At 46.2% G+C, this 14,812-nt stretch overlaps 1 protein-coding gene across 1 annotated transcript in view; it reads right to left on the bottom strand.

Annotated features, from left to right (window-relative positions):
• Positions 1–14,123, bottom strand: part of BAIAP3 (BAI1 associated protein 3) — a 33,597-nt gene extending 19,474 nt beyond the window's left edge. Inside the window, exons 1-6 of the mRNA XM_069108792.1 lie at positions 13,968–14,123; positions 8,003–8,090; positions 7,105–7,191; positions 6,716–6,823; positions 1,393–1,452; positions 697–763 (exon numbers count right to left, since the gene is read on the bottom strand). Coding sequence (XP_068964893.1) covers positions 697–763; positions 1,393–1,452; positions 6,716–6,823; positions 7,105–7,191; positions 8,003–8,090; positions 13,968–14,116 — 559 coding nt within the window. The 5' untranslated portion in view covers positions 14,117–14,123. The remainder of the gene's footprint in view (positions 1–696; positions 764–1,392; positions 1,453–6,715; positions 6,824–7,104; positions 7,192–8,002; positions 8,091–13,967) is intronic.
• Between the last annotated feature and the right edge of the window lie 689 nt (positions 14,124–14,812).

The raw sequence follows: 14,812 nt of genomic DNA, 5'->3' as shown, positions 1-14,812 counted from the left end.
CCACTGCCCACTACCCATCTTAAGCCCTGCACTCAGGCCTCAGGTCAGCCCAATGGTCCTTAACGTCTGCTGGAAGATTTCAAACTACCTTTAGGCATAAAAACAGGAATCATCAGGAAGGAAAACACCCCCCAACCTAACAAGCAAAGGCCATGGCCAGAAACCCATGACAGGACCTAGGTCTGCCCCTAATTCTTACAACACAGTCCTGCTTTTTGCTCCTAATTTCCCCCTCCACACTTGCATCCATGGGAATTGGGAAACAAAGAAGCCAGTCTCCCCAGCTTTGGTGACTACCCTCTAGAGGTCATCCCATCTAGTCACCCTGGGTAGGATTCTTTCCCACCAAACCCCACCATTCCAGTTACTAGGTGACTATCTACCAGTCCCACTTCAGTCGCCTTTGTCTGAGAACAAGGTAGCAGTTTCTTAGAACTAGAAATTAACTAGATCTGATCCCATTAGGGGCTTGGCTCCTGGCCTCACCAGCAAGTCAGGGGAAACATGGCTATGATTAGCACCCCCACTCAAACCCAACTCCCCCTGATCAGAGGAGGGACTTTGTAACTTCAAGGCCAGGCAGGACTGTTTCTCTTTCTCTCCCCAGCAGAAATACAAAGTATACAAGAAGGAAGAAATCCAGGGATCCAGTGATCAGACTAGAGGGTTGAGATCTGAAGCACAGAACTCACTCACCGTTGGCATCCTTGGCCAGGAGGTTCTTGGCCCTCACAACTGTGACTTTCAAAGAATATGCTGGAGGCTGAGAGAGTAGAAAGGGCCCAGTGAGAGGGGAGTCCATAAGCCCTCAGACTGGGCTTAGGTACCCTAGAGAAGGTACCTCCAGTGCCTGCCCACAGTGAAAATCTGGCTAGCTTAGAAAAGATGCTGTGACATTTTAGCTAGTGGGAGCTCCTGGGAGGGTTTGGAAGTTCCAGTGTTGAGAGGGAGAGTGGGAGGCCAATATTAGCAGGAGATTACCAAAGCTTCCTCTACCTTCCATCCTGCTATCAACCCTTGGCTGATCCTCATGGGTCCTTCTAGACAAAAGGGACTACAGGACACCAAATGGGAAAAGGAGCTAAGTTTGGGGCAGGGAGCAGGGGAAAAGGGGGAGATTGTGGGTGGCAGAATGGAGAGCAAGAACTAGAGGTCAAAAACATTGAAAAAATGGGGCAGCTAGGTGGCACAGCTAATAGAGCATGGAGTTCAAATCTGGACTCAGACACTTCATACTTACTAGCTGTGTGACCTTGGGCAAGTCACTTAACCCCAATTGCCCTGCCTTCCCCCCTCCAAAAAGAAAAAAAAAGTTGAAAAAATGAATGGGATACAAGAATAATGGGGATGGGATCTCACAATATCCTCCCCTACCCAATGGTCCCCTGTTACCTTGGCTTCCTTCACACGATGCAGGGCTGCCTCCAGCTCAGAAGAGCTCATACCAAACACCTGGGCATGCAAGGCAGAGAATGGAAGGGCTCACTAGCCTACCTCAGGTAATGGGTATGGCACACAGGGTTCCAAGGGGCCATTGGGGTATCAGACCAATAGGCCACTGCGTGTCAGATTCATCTCTCCATGAATCTGGTTTCCTCCCTCCCTCCCTTTTGAGATATGGGGGAGGGTAAATGAGGACCTAATGCCTCATTCAGGCCCACAAACTGTGAGGCCAAACACAGCCCCATATCCTGGGGAAAGGGCAGAGGACTGACTTCACAAGCATGCTCAGCCCCTTGGCCCAGAGAGGAGGATTAACCCCCTCACTTCCCCGGCTCTTTCCAACAACCTCAATATTGGCATTTCTGCAAGATTCTGAACAGGGGGTGCAAAGGGACTGCTCAGGTTTCAGGACTTCCATGCTTAGTAATAATAATACCAGCTCACACTTTCATGGCACCTTAAGGTACGCAAAGCACTTTCCTCACAACAACCCTGTGAGGTAGGTACTGCAAGTATTATTATCTCCATTTTACAGATGAAGAAACCAAGGCCCAGAAAGGTAAAGTGATTTGCATGAGGTCACATAGCAGGGGAAATGCCAGAGCCAGGAATCGCACCCAGCTTTTCTTAGCCCACATCATCTCTATATCCACATCTGTCGCATCACTAGAACAGAATTGAGTGTGTTTATACAATGACTCCCTCCTGTACTTCAAATCCAGCCCTTTACACAACACCACACAGTCTCAAACTCCAGAAGTATCACTGATGTTTGACAAATAACATAACTTTTGAAAATAAATGAATGAATTTAGATTTGGAAAAGGAGGGCTCCTGGACTGGTATGTGTCCTGACCTACCCGAAGGCAGGGAGATAACCCAGATGGTGCCCCAGAGTCAGTTCCCACCTGGGGAGTCTGTAACAATCCTAGAGGCTACAGTCATGGAGGTGAGTGACAAAGACAACCTCCTGGGGTACTCAATTCCCAAACCCAGAAAACAGGCATGCCTTGCCTTGCCAGAGCCCCCGAGCACCAGCAACAGATTGCCTATCCCTCCTGAGCTATACCGAAGGATAGGCTCAAAGGCTAGGCTCCTCAACTTGCCCTTCCCCTTCATGGTATGGGGCTTCAGAAGAAATACCATAACCAAACCTCAGGCTCCAAAGGGAGATTCCCCCAGAAGGGAGGAATTTTATAGACATGCCACTTTTAATTTCCAAGGACTCTTTATCCCCTCCCCCCCCTTCCAACTGTGCCTCCCAAATCCTAATCACCAACTGGCTTTGACTAGGGAGGTAACTGAGGGTCTCTATGGATGGGGAACTAGGTTCACACTCTCTTCTAGAACTCACTCTACCTAAAGAATTCTGAGTTTTTTCCCAGGGGGGGTCTCAGGTGGAGAATCAGTTCAAGTGGGTAGATTGTGGGATGTAGAGATTTTTGGGCCCAAATCCAGGCACTTGAATTCTCATCCCAGTTAATTACCTCAGTAATCTTGGGTAAGTATTCTAGATCTCTCTTCTTTTTCTGGCCAAACTCCTACACTACACTCCTTTCACTCTCTTCTGAACCTTTGGCCATCTGGCTTCTGACTCCATCATTCAACTGAAACTGCCTTCTCCAAATTACCAATGATTTCTTAGTTGCCCAATCTAACGGCCTTTCCCCAGTCCTCACCCATCTCCATCTCTCCATTTAACACTATTGATCATTCTCTCCTTCTGGATACTCTCTTGGCTTGGGGTTTTTCATGGCACTGCTTACCTCTTTTGGTCTTCCTCTCACTTATCTGACTGCTCCTTCTCATTCTCCTTTGTTAGATCATTATCCAGGTGATGCCTCGAATTGTAAGCAAATTACTAGACTCTGTCCTAGGTCCTTTTCTCTTTTCTATCCCATGGTGATCTCATCAGCTTCTGTGGGATCAGTTGTCACTTCTATGCAAATAACTCCTATCTATATATCCAGACCTAGTTTATCTCCTGAGCTTCAGTCCCATGTTACCCATCAGTCTATTTGCATTATATATCATAAGCAAATTAGAACTCATGATCTTTCCTTTCCCAAAACCAATACCTCTACTTTTTTTTTCTCCTATCAGGGGTACCTCTAATCATCCAATCACCCAGGTTCACAACCTTGGTATCTCCCATTCTTACCTCCTTGCCCTACCTCACTCCATGCATCCAATCAGTTGCCCGATCTTGTCATTTCCACTTCTCTGACATCTATTTGCTTTTCTCCACTCACAGACACCACCCTGGTACAGCCACCCCTCATCACCTCTCACCAGGACAGCCTCCTAACAGAGCTTCTTGTCTCAAGGCTCCCCCTACTCCAAACATTCCTATAGAGAGTCACCAAAGTGAAGGTCCTAAAACAGTTTAGCCAGGTCACCCCTCTACTCAGTAAACTCCAATGGCTCTGTTATCACCTTCAGGATCAAACACTAATGCCTCCCTCACTAGAGGCATTCCAAGTTCTTCACCCCATTACTCCTTCTTAGCTTCCACACATTACTCCCTTCCCTGTACCCAACATCCCACTCAAACTAGCCACCTTGCTGTGTACACACACTCTACCCCCTGTTTTATACTAGGAATTCAGTCTCCCTTTTCAATTCCACTTTTTAGAATTCCAATTTCCTGCAAGACTCAGCCACCTTCTGTACGAGGCCTTTCCTAGTTCCTCTACCCCTTTCCCCCACAAGGTTACCTTGTATCAAGGTTATTTTTCCCCCCAGTGGGGACGGGAGAGGTAGAAGGGAGAGAAAACTAAATACTTGTTCAATTGGGAAAAAAAGTTACCTAGTAACTGTTCTGTCTGTGTCTGCCTCCTGTCTATGTGCCATAGCCTCTACAGATGGAATGTAAGCTTCCTGAGGGCAGAGAGTATTTTCCTTTTGCCTTTGAATCCCTAGCACTTAGCACAAATGTATACTTAATAGATAACTGTCACCTGGAAGAAGTAATTAAATGGCACCTTCTGCATGAAGCCTTTCTTTATCCATGTGGCCTTCTAGGTCCTTGGGTGAGGTCTTTGGATTGAGTCCAGGTTTTACAGAACAAATCCTTTTATTAAGGGGATTAATTCTGTGAAGTTTGGATTTAGTCAAAGGGCCACACTTTGAGGACCTAGAGGACCACATGTGGTTCCCCATCCCTGCCAAAAATGTATCCCCTGATTCCACTGAATTTCCAACAACAAAATCCCCTTATATTTATTTGGCTAACATCCTCCTGTATGTGATATGTGTAGAAAGCCTCCCCTGATAAAATATAAGCTCCCTGAGGACAGAGGCTGTCGTGCTTTTGTATTTGTAGACCCACCACTTGGCCTAATGCCTGAACATAATAGGTGTTTACCAGGTGCTTGTGTGATTGATCTTTCTATAGCCTCTATAACTGGGCAAAGAAGGTGAACAGCACTTTAGGTCCCCCCAAAATGACTTCCTCCAGTCAGCAAGTAAGGCATTTGTGGTGCAGTGAGAAAAAAATAGCACTGAACTAGGGACCCTCGGACGTGAGTTCTAATCCTAACTCTGACACTATGCTTTGTGTTCCTGGGCAAGTCACTTTTCCACCCTAGGTCTCGGTTTTTTCACCTGACCAATGGAGGGGCTGAGTCTATATGATGTCTAAAGTCCCTTCCAGCTCTTATGACTCTATAGCATAAAGTGGGAAGGAAACTTTTGGCATGAACTGGTTAGCCTCAACTCCAGACTGTCCCATCCATCTTCCAAGGGACCTTTGGGTCCAATTTCTGAAACAAGCAGGGAAATTGGGATGGAGATGGGGATATGTGTCTAGGCTCCTTGGAGGCTGCTCCTGCCGATTTAGGGGAAGGATGAACACCTTCTTGGAGCAGGTTCCCCAGGGCCTGGGTAACCAGTTGCAGGGGCTGAGTCCTCTATTCTCACACACCTTAAGCACTTGGATAGGGAAGGGGAGAGAAGGACTTTACTTACCCTGACAGATCCCGCTGTAGAGCAAGAGTTCAAACAGAAAACAGCAAAAGAAGACAGCAGACAGTTTAAAAAAAAATACACATTTACAACAAGACTCCCAAGCTCAACACAGACAGACATAGACAATGGGACCACAAAAAAGCATTGTGTCTGTGGGGGTAGGTGAGAGAGGCCTGAGCCTGGACCGAGCTGGGCACATAAGGACTCAGGAGAAAATGGACCACCACATTTCCCCCTTGCGTTCCCTGTCCACTGCCTTGGGAAAAGAGGTCCAGAAAACAGGTCTTTTGTCCATACTTGGCAGGGCACTGGGAGTGACCTTTGGGAGAGCACTGGGAAGGTTAGGGTTGGGCAGCGAGACATACTTAAGGACCAGTAACTATAGATGTTTGTACCATCTCCTAGTAAACAGTAAACACAGCAGACATGAGGAAAAATGGGACAGGTGACTAGATTCCAGAGACAGATGACTTGGACCACCCTCCTTTCTCTCTCTCTTTTTCCCCCTCCATCCCTTTCTCCCTCTCTTTCTCTCTCTCTCCTTCTCCCACTCTTCTCTTCTCTCTCTCTCTCTTTCCCTCTCTCTCCTCCTCCCAGTCTTCTCTCTCTCTCCCTCTCTTTCCCTCTCTCTCCTCCTCCCACTCTTCTCTTCTCTCTCTCTCTCTTTCCCTCTCTCTCCTCCTCCCACTCTTCTCTCTCTCTCTCTCTCTCTCTCTCTCTCTCTCTCTCTCTCTCTTTCCCTCTCTCTCCTCCTCCCCCTCTTCTCTCTCTCTCTCTCTCTCTTTCTTTCTCTCTCCCCCTGTCTCTCTGTCTCTCTCTTTCCTTACATTTTTCCTTCCCTCTCTTTGTAGCCCTCCTCTCTCCCTCCCCCCCATGCTGACCTGGTATCTTGGCTGTTTATCAGTCTATTTTGATGGGCAAGAACTAATGCCAATCTCCAGGCAGGGTACTTATAAACCACTAGCTCCTGTCCTCCCTGGAGGAGCCTCTGGGACAGGCATCCTAAATGGGGCTTAAATGCTGGCTAAATCCAAGGACAAATAAAATCTAAGGAAACTCACCAAAGGGCAGACAAAGCCACCAACCTCCTCCCCAAGGTAGAGCCCCTCTGACCTGCTGCTCAGTGGAGGTTACCCTGAGGACCAGGGTAGACTCACTTTTCGGCAGTCACCCTTTAGGGGTGGGGAAATGGGATCAACATTTAAGGAAGGCCCTCCCTCAAGGGCTTTCCCTTTTTCCAGAGGTTCCCTGGGTCAGGATTGGAGGGAAGGTGGTATCCAGGAGATCCCTCCTCCCCACTTACCTTCTGAAGATAGTCAAAGAGTTCATCTTCATTGGCTACATGCTCTGGGGATACCACCCCCGATCGGTAGCATACAGTGTACAGGGCTTCCTCAAAGAGCATTTCCATCTGTTACGGATGTGGGGATAGAGGTGAGGCCAGGTGGGATGAGACATCTTATGGTCTCTTATCCTCAGTGCCCCAGAGAGAAGGATGCACCTAGGCTGGGAATGCTAGACACGCAGCCCAGAAGACTAAAGGCCCCCAAGAAGGCCAGAAGACGAAAGCACCCCAACCTCTCAAAGGTAGAACCCCTTTGCTGAGGGGAGCAGACCCGGCCCTCTTCCCCACACTCCAGTGTGTCCAAGGAAGAGCTAAGGAATAGGAACATGATATGCTCTCTCCATTACCTCCTTCTTGGTTGGCATCAGGCTTTCAGCAGCATGGCCAAGGCCCAGGGGCTCCCTAGGAGGAGGGGCACTGCTGTGTAAGACACCCTGCGGGGAAGATGGGAATTAATGAAGCATGGGTTCCTCCCAAGAGGAGGATGGGAAAGCTTGGGTGGGGAAGGGGAAAGGAGCCTTCTCAATCCCTAGTGCCTCAGTTCACTCAGTACATGGGGAGTGGGGTTAGTGTACTGCCTTCTTGCCACTTGCACTACTAACCTCTTTTTCCAATTGTTGCTTCCAAAATGGGGAGAGAGGGCTGAAGGTAGAAAGGTGTTAGTGGGGGAAAAGGATTTCCCTTCATCTAACCTCCCCTCTAGAACAGAAATCAGGTGCCTCCCCAGACTCTAAGTGGCCACCCCCTGGCATATGGGGTTACTTTCGACAGCCAAGTTACACTGGAACAGGAATTCTTAACCTCTTATGTCTGATATGCCTATGGACCTCAGAATAGGTTTTTAAATGCATAAAACAAAATACATAGGATTTTAAAGGAAACCAATTAGTCACCAAAAAAAAAAAATTGTTTGGGGACCTTAAGCTAAGAACTCCTTCATTAGAGGACCTGTAATGTCAGAAGTGAACACATGGGTTACATTTGGATTATGGTTCCCCAGGCTCCCACCACTGGAAATCTCTGGCGCTGTTCAGCCCTGTGTTGTCGGATTGACTTCACAGAACCAACAGAAAGCCTTTGAGTTGTTTAGAAAGTGACCAAGTATCTACCTTCTCCTGCCTAGTACAGGCTGTGAGGTCTCCTGGCGCCAGCTCCCCACAGGGAAACAGCTTTGGGGAACTAGAGGGCAGCAGGGGAGACAGCCACTGGAGTTCCCGAACCCTTTGACCCAACTGCCCTTCTCACCTCCAGCCGCCCCAAACGCTGTCTGGTTTCTTTCTTCTTCAGAATCAATTTCATCTTCGAAAAGAAGTCACCATCATCTCCTTCCTCCCTGGAGGATGACAGAGGTAGGGAGTTTCAGGGTGAGCCACTGAATCTGCCTCACAGACCATAGGTCTGGAGTCTGAATCAACAAATCCCAGCAGGTGCATACCTGTCCCCAGTCCCAGTCACCAGCCTCCAACGATAATAATCCTGAGAATAACCATTTCAACAATAGCTACACATTTCAATGGTACTTTGAAGTTTACAAAGCTCTTTTCTGACAACATCCTGTGAAGAAGGTAGCAAAATTTTTACTACCCCCATTTTACAGTTTTAGAGAACTGAAGCTCCAAGAAGTTAGATGACTTGTCCAGGGTCACACAGACAGAAAACAGAAGAACCAGGATTCAGTCCCATGCTTTTCTACTCCAGACCTAACTTTCCATGATGCCACACTGCCTGGGAGATGGGCCTCCATTTCCTCATGAGCCCTGACTGCCTCTCAAAGCTGCTGTGAGGGATGCCATGGCATAATGGAGAAAAAAGGAAATATATACACGATTTTTATCAACTATCTTGGTTGGGTCATTCTACCCTCTTCAGCTCTATCACTGATGCAAGGACCAAGTGGTCCCCAGCTCCAACCTCAGATCCAGCAGCCTGAGTGTTTGCCTTCTGGAAGATCACAGTCTCATAATATTTAGAACTTGATAGGATCACAGAGGGGATTTAAGGAAGGAAGAGAAGGAGCTGCTGTTGGCCCACAATTCAATTAACTTGTCCAGAGTCTGTGGGATTTGAATTCAGATCTCCTGACTCCAAAATCAGTGCTCTACCCATTACATTACAATATGTCTTACAAAGTGCTCTTTCTAGGAGTAAACAGCCTTTCCAGTCTTTGAGGCTGTCCTGCTGTTTTCATTCATCCCTCTTACTTTTATCTGGATTTGCATGGACCCTTCACTCCCATCTTGCCCACCTCATTTCTAGATGAATAGGTTGAGTCCCAGAGTAGTACAGCTTGTCCAGAGTCACACAGGAACCAGCAACCAGACCAGGGGGTGGATTTAGGTGCCTTGACCCCTTTGCATTCATTATTCAGTTTATCTGTGACCATCACTCAATAAAATGAGGAAAGGCCAGAGGTCCCAGGTGGATGGGGCTCAATCAGCAAGGCAGGCTGCTAGAATAAGTCCCTAGCAAACTGCCACCTCCACTATATCTCACCTGGGCACAGACACAGTGTCCTGCCCTGCCATGCTGGGGTAAGGAGACATTAGGCAGGACAAGCTAGCTTTCAGACTAGGTATCTAAAAATGTAAGCAGCTTCTCCTGCTGAGGCCTCAGTCCTCCAACTGAATGAAAGGAAGGGTACTTATGGAGAGGAATGGGGCTTGGGGTGGGGCAAGCATAAAGGAGAAAAGAGGACTCTGGGAAGAGGATGGGAGAGGAGCTCAGTGCCAGTTCAGTGACCTCCTCATGCAGCCAGACCATGCCTCCCACCCCCTTTCTTCTGTTTATGGAAAAAAATTAAAAGTCAGTAAAGAAAATAGGACATGCAGAGGGAGGAGAGAGGGGAAAAGAAAATGTGTGACCTCAACCCCTCTTTTCTAATGGGCTCTTCTCAACAATAGTCAAACCTTTTGAAGTGGGCTTCTTAGGAAACAGAGCTGATTTGAATTCCCTGATTGGATTTCAGGAAGACTTGAACATCTCTCATCAATGAGTAGCTGTGAGAGGTCAGCCAGACTCTTTTGTGCTCCCCAGACACAAAAGAAGAAATGGGAAAAGGTGAAAGGAACAAAAATGATTTCTGCCTGAAGAGTAGAGGCGGGAGGTGGAGGTGGGGGGTGGGGAGAAGAAGAAGAGAGACAGGGCCTCAAGGCTATGAAAACTCTTCATAGAGGAAGATTGTGAACAATTGTTTAGTCTGCCTGAGGAAGAATCAAAGGGAAAATGGGCTTGAAACTATAGCAGCCCCTTTCCTATAGCAAAAAACTGAAAGCTAAGGGGGTTCCCTTCTATTGGGGAATGGATGGATGAGATTATGACCTATGAGGGTAATGGAATACTAATCTGTTAGAAGAAAGGATGAAAGGGACAGTTTGGGGAAACCTGGGATAACTTGTGTGAACTGACGCATGGGGAAGTAGGCAGAACCCAGGAGGATAATGTATACAGTGACAACAGCATTGTAAAGGAAAACAAACTTTGAAAGACTTGGAAATTGTGATCAATGCAATCACAGTACAATCCCAAAAGACAGAAGTCATAACACCTTCAGACGTGTGAAGGAAAAAAGATGAAGAATGAGATGTTTCATTTCCAATTTAGGAACTTGCTTTGTTTGACTATGTATATTTGTTATGAGGGTTTTCATTTTCTTTTTCTATGATGGGGAGGGCAGGTTGGAGAGAGAAAATAAATGCTTGATTATGTGGGAAAAATTTTTTTTTGTACTTCAGAAAGACTAGCAGGAGAGATTTAGGGTAAATGTAAGGGAGAACTTCCTTTTAGTGAAAGATTTTGGAATTTGCAGTGGATGAGCTTAGAGAGGGAAGAGGCTTGGTCTTTGGATGTTCCCAGAGATGGCATTAATTCCCATCTTTCTATAATAAGGAAGATATAGTCCAGAGGAGAGGACTTAGTACAATCCTACATCCGTCTGCAGTGGAAGGAGCCTCAGAGGGAATCCAGACCAACTTCTCCATTTCTGTAGAGAAGAAAACTGAGGACCAGAGAGTGAAGGAATATGATTCCTGTTTCTTCATATTGTAGAAGTGATAGGCTTTACAACTCTTGTGAGGTAGACTCTCAACCTAGGCACACTGTGTGCTTAGACACCTTGGCAGGCATAAAAATAGCTCCCCAGAAGAAAGAGATGCCAAGGCCCCAGAACATTACAGATCTGACGTTTTATCTTCCTTTTAAAAAGGACAGGTCAGCTTCACTAATCTGCCACGGAACAGTTGTTGCTGTCAAAGGCAGAATCAGACAAACTGAGCCTTCTCCTCAGGGTCATCCCTCCTACTGCAGATGAGGGGGATTGTCAGGGAATCTGAGGGATGAGGAGGAAACTGAGGTCCTCTAAGGAAATGGGTCTAGGATAGGCACAACTATCAAGGCTTCCAGTGCATACCCGAAATAATAAACCTAACAACATTTATATATAATTTTAAGGTTTCCAAAGCTCCTTATATTCACAATCTTATTGGATTTGATCCTCAAAACAACCCTATGAGGTAAGTGGAATTATTATCATTATTTTACAAGTGAGGAGACTGAGGCAAACAGAGTTAAGTGACTTGTCGATAGTCACAAAGCTAGTAGGTGTCACTAGTAAGTACACCAGGAAACATAAGAGGCAAGATTAAAGTCTTCCAACACTCCATCCATGGCACTACTTAGTAGGCAGGCATGGATACAGCATGGGGTAGCAGAGAGAACCCTAGATTTGGAGGCAGGAAGACTTGAGTTTGAATTCTGCCTGGGATATTTACTATGTGATCCTGACCATGTAATTTAACCCTGCCATGCCTCTGTTTCCTCACTTGTAAAATGGGGATAATAATAGCACCTTCCTCACAGGATTACCATGAGGATGAATTGAGATACCATATGGAAGGCAGTTTGCAAATGCTAAAGTGCTCTCTCCATTAACACTCATCAGCAATGGGTAGCACTAGGTGCATTGGTAGATAGAATCCTGGACCTGGAGATCAGGAGATGTGAGTTCAAACTCTGCCTCAGATTCACTAGATGTATGACTCTGGGCAAATCACTGAATCTCTTTTGCCTCGTTTTTCTCCTATTAAAAAGAGGGGGATTGGATTCAATGGCCTTTTTAAAGATCCCTTCTAGTTCTAAATCCATGATATTTGATAAATCTAAGTCTGTGAAGGAGAAGAATGGATATAGTTGTCACCTAGACAAGTGCATCTAGGAAAGCAAGGAGACCGAACAGAACTGCTTCCTGTACAGCCCCCTGGGAGGGAATATTTCTAATCTTTGGCAACTTTCAATTCGAGCAAATGTCCCACAGGACTCTGTGACGCCTCCGCTGGGTGGGTCCAGGGTGTAGCTTGTTGAAGGACATTTAGGCAGAACATAAGATAAGGGTGGAGCCTGGTAAAAGTGTCCTGTTTCTATTGGCTAGGATTCATCCCTTAGAACCCTATGAAGAAGCCACATCAGAATGATCAGATGAGGTCTAAAGGCCAGCTATCCTGCCAAAGAATTCTGGGAAAACAAAATTATTTTGGTTTGGAGACTAAACGGGAAGTTCACTAAAAAATCAAGATGACGGACTTATATAGTGATGGAAGGACCTTTCCCTAGTTGGGGAGTAGACTGAGGGCTTCCTAGTTAGTAGGTTTCCTACTTATCAATCTTATTGGCCAATTAAATTAAGAGGGACCAGATAGGACTAGACTCTAAGCTGATTTTCTTGCCTTCAAGTCATTCCCTTCTCCAGTTTACCCTACATGCAGCTGGGTGACTCATGTTCCTAAGACAGTGTTGATCATGTCACACCTCACAAACTTTTATTGGCTATAGGTGGCACCATAGTGCACAGAGCACTGGGCTTGGAATCAGGAAGACTCATCTTCACTGACTAGCTATATGACCCTGGGCAAGTCACTTTACCCTGTTTGCCTCAGTTTTCTCATCTATAAAATAAGCTGGAGAAGGATATGGTAAACCACAGTATTTTTGCCAAGAAAACTCCAAATGGTGTCACTGAGAGTTAGACACAACTGAAATGATTAAACAACAAAATCTGCCTAGCAAATAAAATATGAACTCCTCCCTCACTTTGGCATTCAATATCTTTCATAAACATATCGAAATTCTGCACTTTGGATCGCAGATCTGGAGTCAGAAGGGACCTCCAAGGCCATTTAGTTCAATTCCACTTCAACCAGATTAAATACACTCTCCTTCCTCCTGTTTCTTGAATATTTTACCTAGACCTCTACTTCTCACTCTCTACTGTTATCATAATTTTGTATTTTTTTTTAATGACAGAATGTAGGCTCTTGAGGGCAGGAACAATTTCATTTTTGTCTCTGTAGCTCCAGGCTGGTATAGTGCCTAGCACATTTGTTTTTTTTAGTGATTTCAGTCATGTCCAACTCTCTGTGACCCCATTTGGGGTTTTTGTGGCAAGGATACTGGTGTGGTTTACCATATCCTTCTCCAGCTTATTTTATAGATGAAGAAACTGAGGCAAGCAGGGTGAAGTGACTTACCCAGGGTCACACAGCTAGTAAGTATCTGAAGCCAGATGTGAATCTGGGTCTTCTTGACTCCAGGCCTGGCATTCTATCCACTGTGCCACTTAGCTGCCCTTGGCACACAGCAGGTGTCTAATAAATGCTTGTTGATTAATTGGTTAATCTTTGTGTTGATGCTCCTTCACCCCCTGTTAGATGGTAAGCAGCTTGAGAACAAGACCTACAATGTATCTATCATTACATCACCAGTGCCTAGCATGGTGCCTTCTCCATAATAATTGGCACTTAATAAATTTTAACTGAAATCAAATAGGACTCCTCCTGGCACTTCCCTCTTGCTTAGGATAAATGCTAAACCCTCTAAACCCCTCTTATTGTCATCTGCATATGTACCCATAGACCACTCTCTATGTAAATTGTCAAGTCTTGCTGGACCCTCATTTGGCTTGGGACTAGGGGATGATGTGAGATTCAGAGAGCATCATTCAGAAAACTGCAACGGTTTGGGGGACGTGAAGGGAAGGAATCAAGCTTAGTCCTGAAAGTATTGGGGGTGTTAATGGCTTTTGCCAGTTGAAGCTTGTAAGATTAATACTGTTAGACAAGAAACTGTAACATCCCCACCCTCCTCCCACCCAGTTGAGGGCTGATTGGAAGAAGATCTGTTCCACCTAGGCAGGTCAGGCATGTGCCTCTGTGGGACTCACCTGGCCCCGCTTGTCTCAGGCCCACCTTCTTGCAGGGAGGAGCTGGGTCCTGCTGCTGCTCCAGCTGCCTCATCAGCTCTCCTTCGAAAAGACTGGCTTCTCTGGACCTGCCTCAGCACGCTGCTTTTGATATCCAACAGGGTCGACATGACTGCTCTCCAGAGGGCTAGAAGGAGGAAAGGAGACATGGGGTCAGGTGTGCTCAGCCCAAATGGTCCGCAAAACTCAAATTCAATTCAACAGGCATCTATTAAGTTCCATATAGAAGATACAATACTGGCTGCTGGGAATAAAAAAGGCAAAACGGCAAACAGTCCCTGCCCTCAAAGGGCTTACATTTTACTGGAGAAAAACAATATGTAAACAGGTTAGGAAATTATATGATAATAAGAAGAGGGAGAGTGCTAACAACTGGGATTTCAGGAAAGGCTTTTCACACCAAGAATCACCTGAGCTGAGTTTTGAAGGAAGCTAAGGATACTAAAGAGTCCCAGGTGAGGAGGGCATGCATTCCAAAAATGGAGGAATGATGGAATGTTGAGTTCAGGAAATACCAAATAGGTGAGTTTGGCTGAAAAGCAGAACAATGATGTCCGAAGCAGAGGCTGTGTCCTGCTTCCCAGCCTCAAAGTGTGATCGATCACTCAATATGAGGGTTGGAAAAACAAGTTATGTCCACTCTTCCCACAATGGCCAGCAGTGTGGGGGGGGGGGTCTCCAACAAGGAACCTTCACTTTTTCCTCTCCCTCCTTCTCTATCTGTCCCTGACTCCGACCCATTCCTCTCAAGGGGATAGTATAACCTAGTCCCTACCCAGGCATCCAAAGCAGCAATTGTGTAAACT

Source organism: Petaurus breviceps, unplaced genomic scaffold (assembly GCF_028583685.1).
Source record: "Petaurus breviceps papuanus isolate PSGF00001 unplaced genomic scaffold, PetGlider_PUasm1.0 138, whole genome shotgun sequence".
NCBI classification, from domain to species: Eukaryota; Metazoa; Chordata; class Mammalia; order Diprotodontia; family Petauridae; genus Petaurus; species Petaurus breviceps.
Note: the sequence above shows the minus strand (reverse complement) of the source record. Positions and strands in the feature narration are given on the sequence as shown.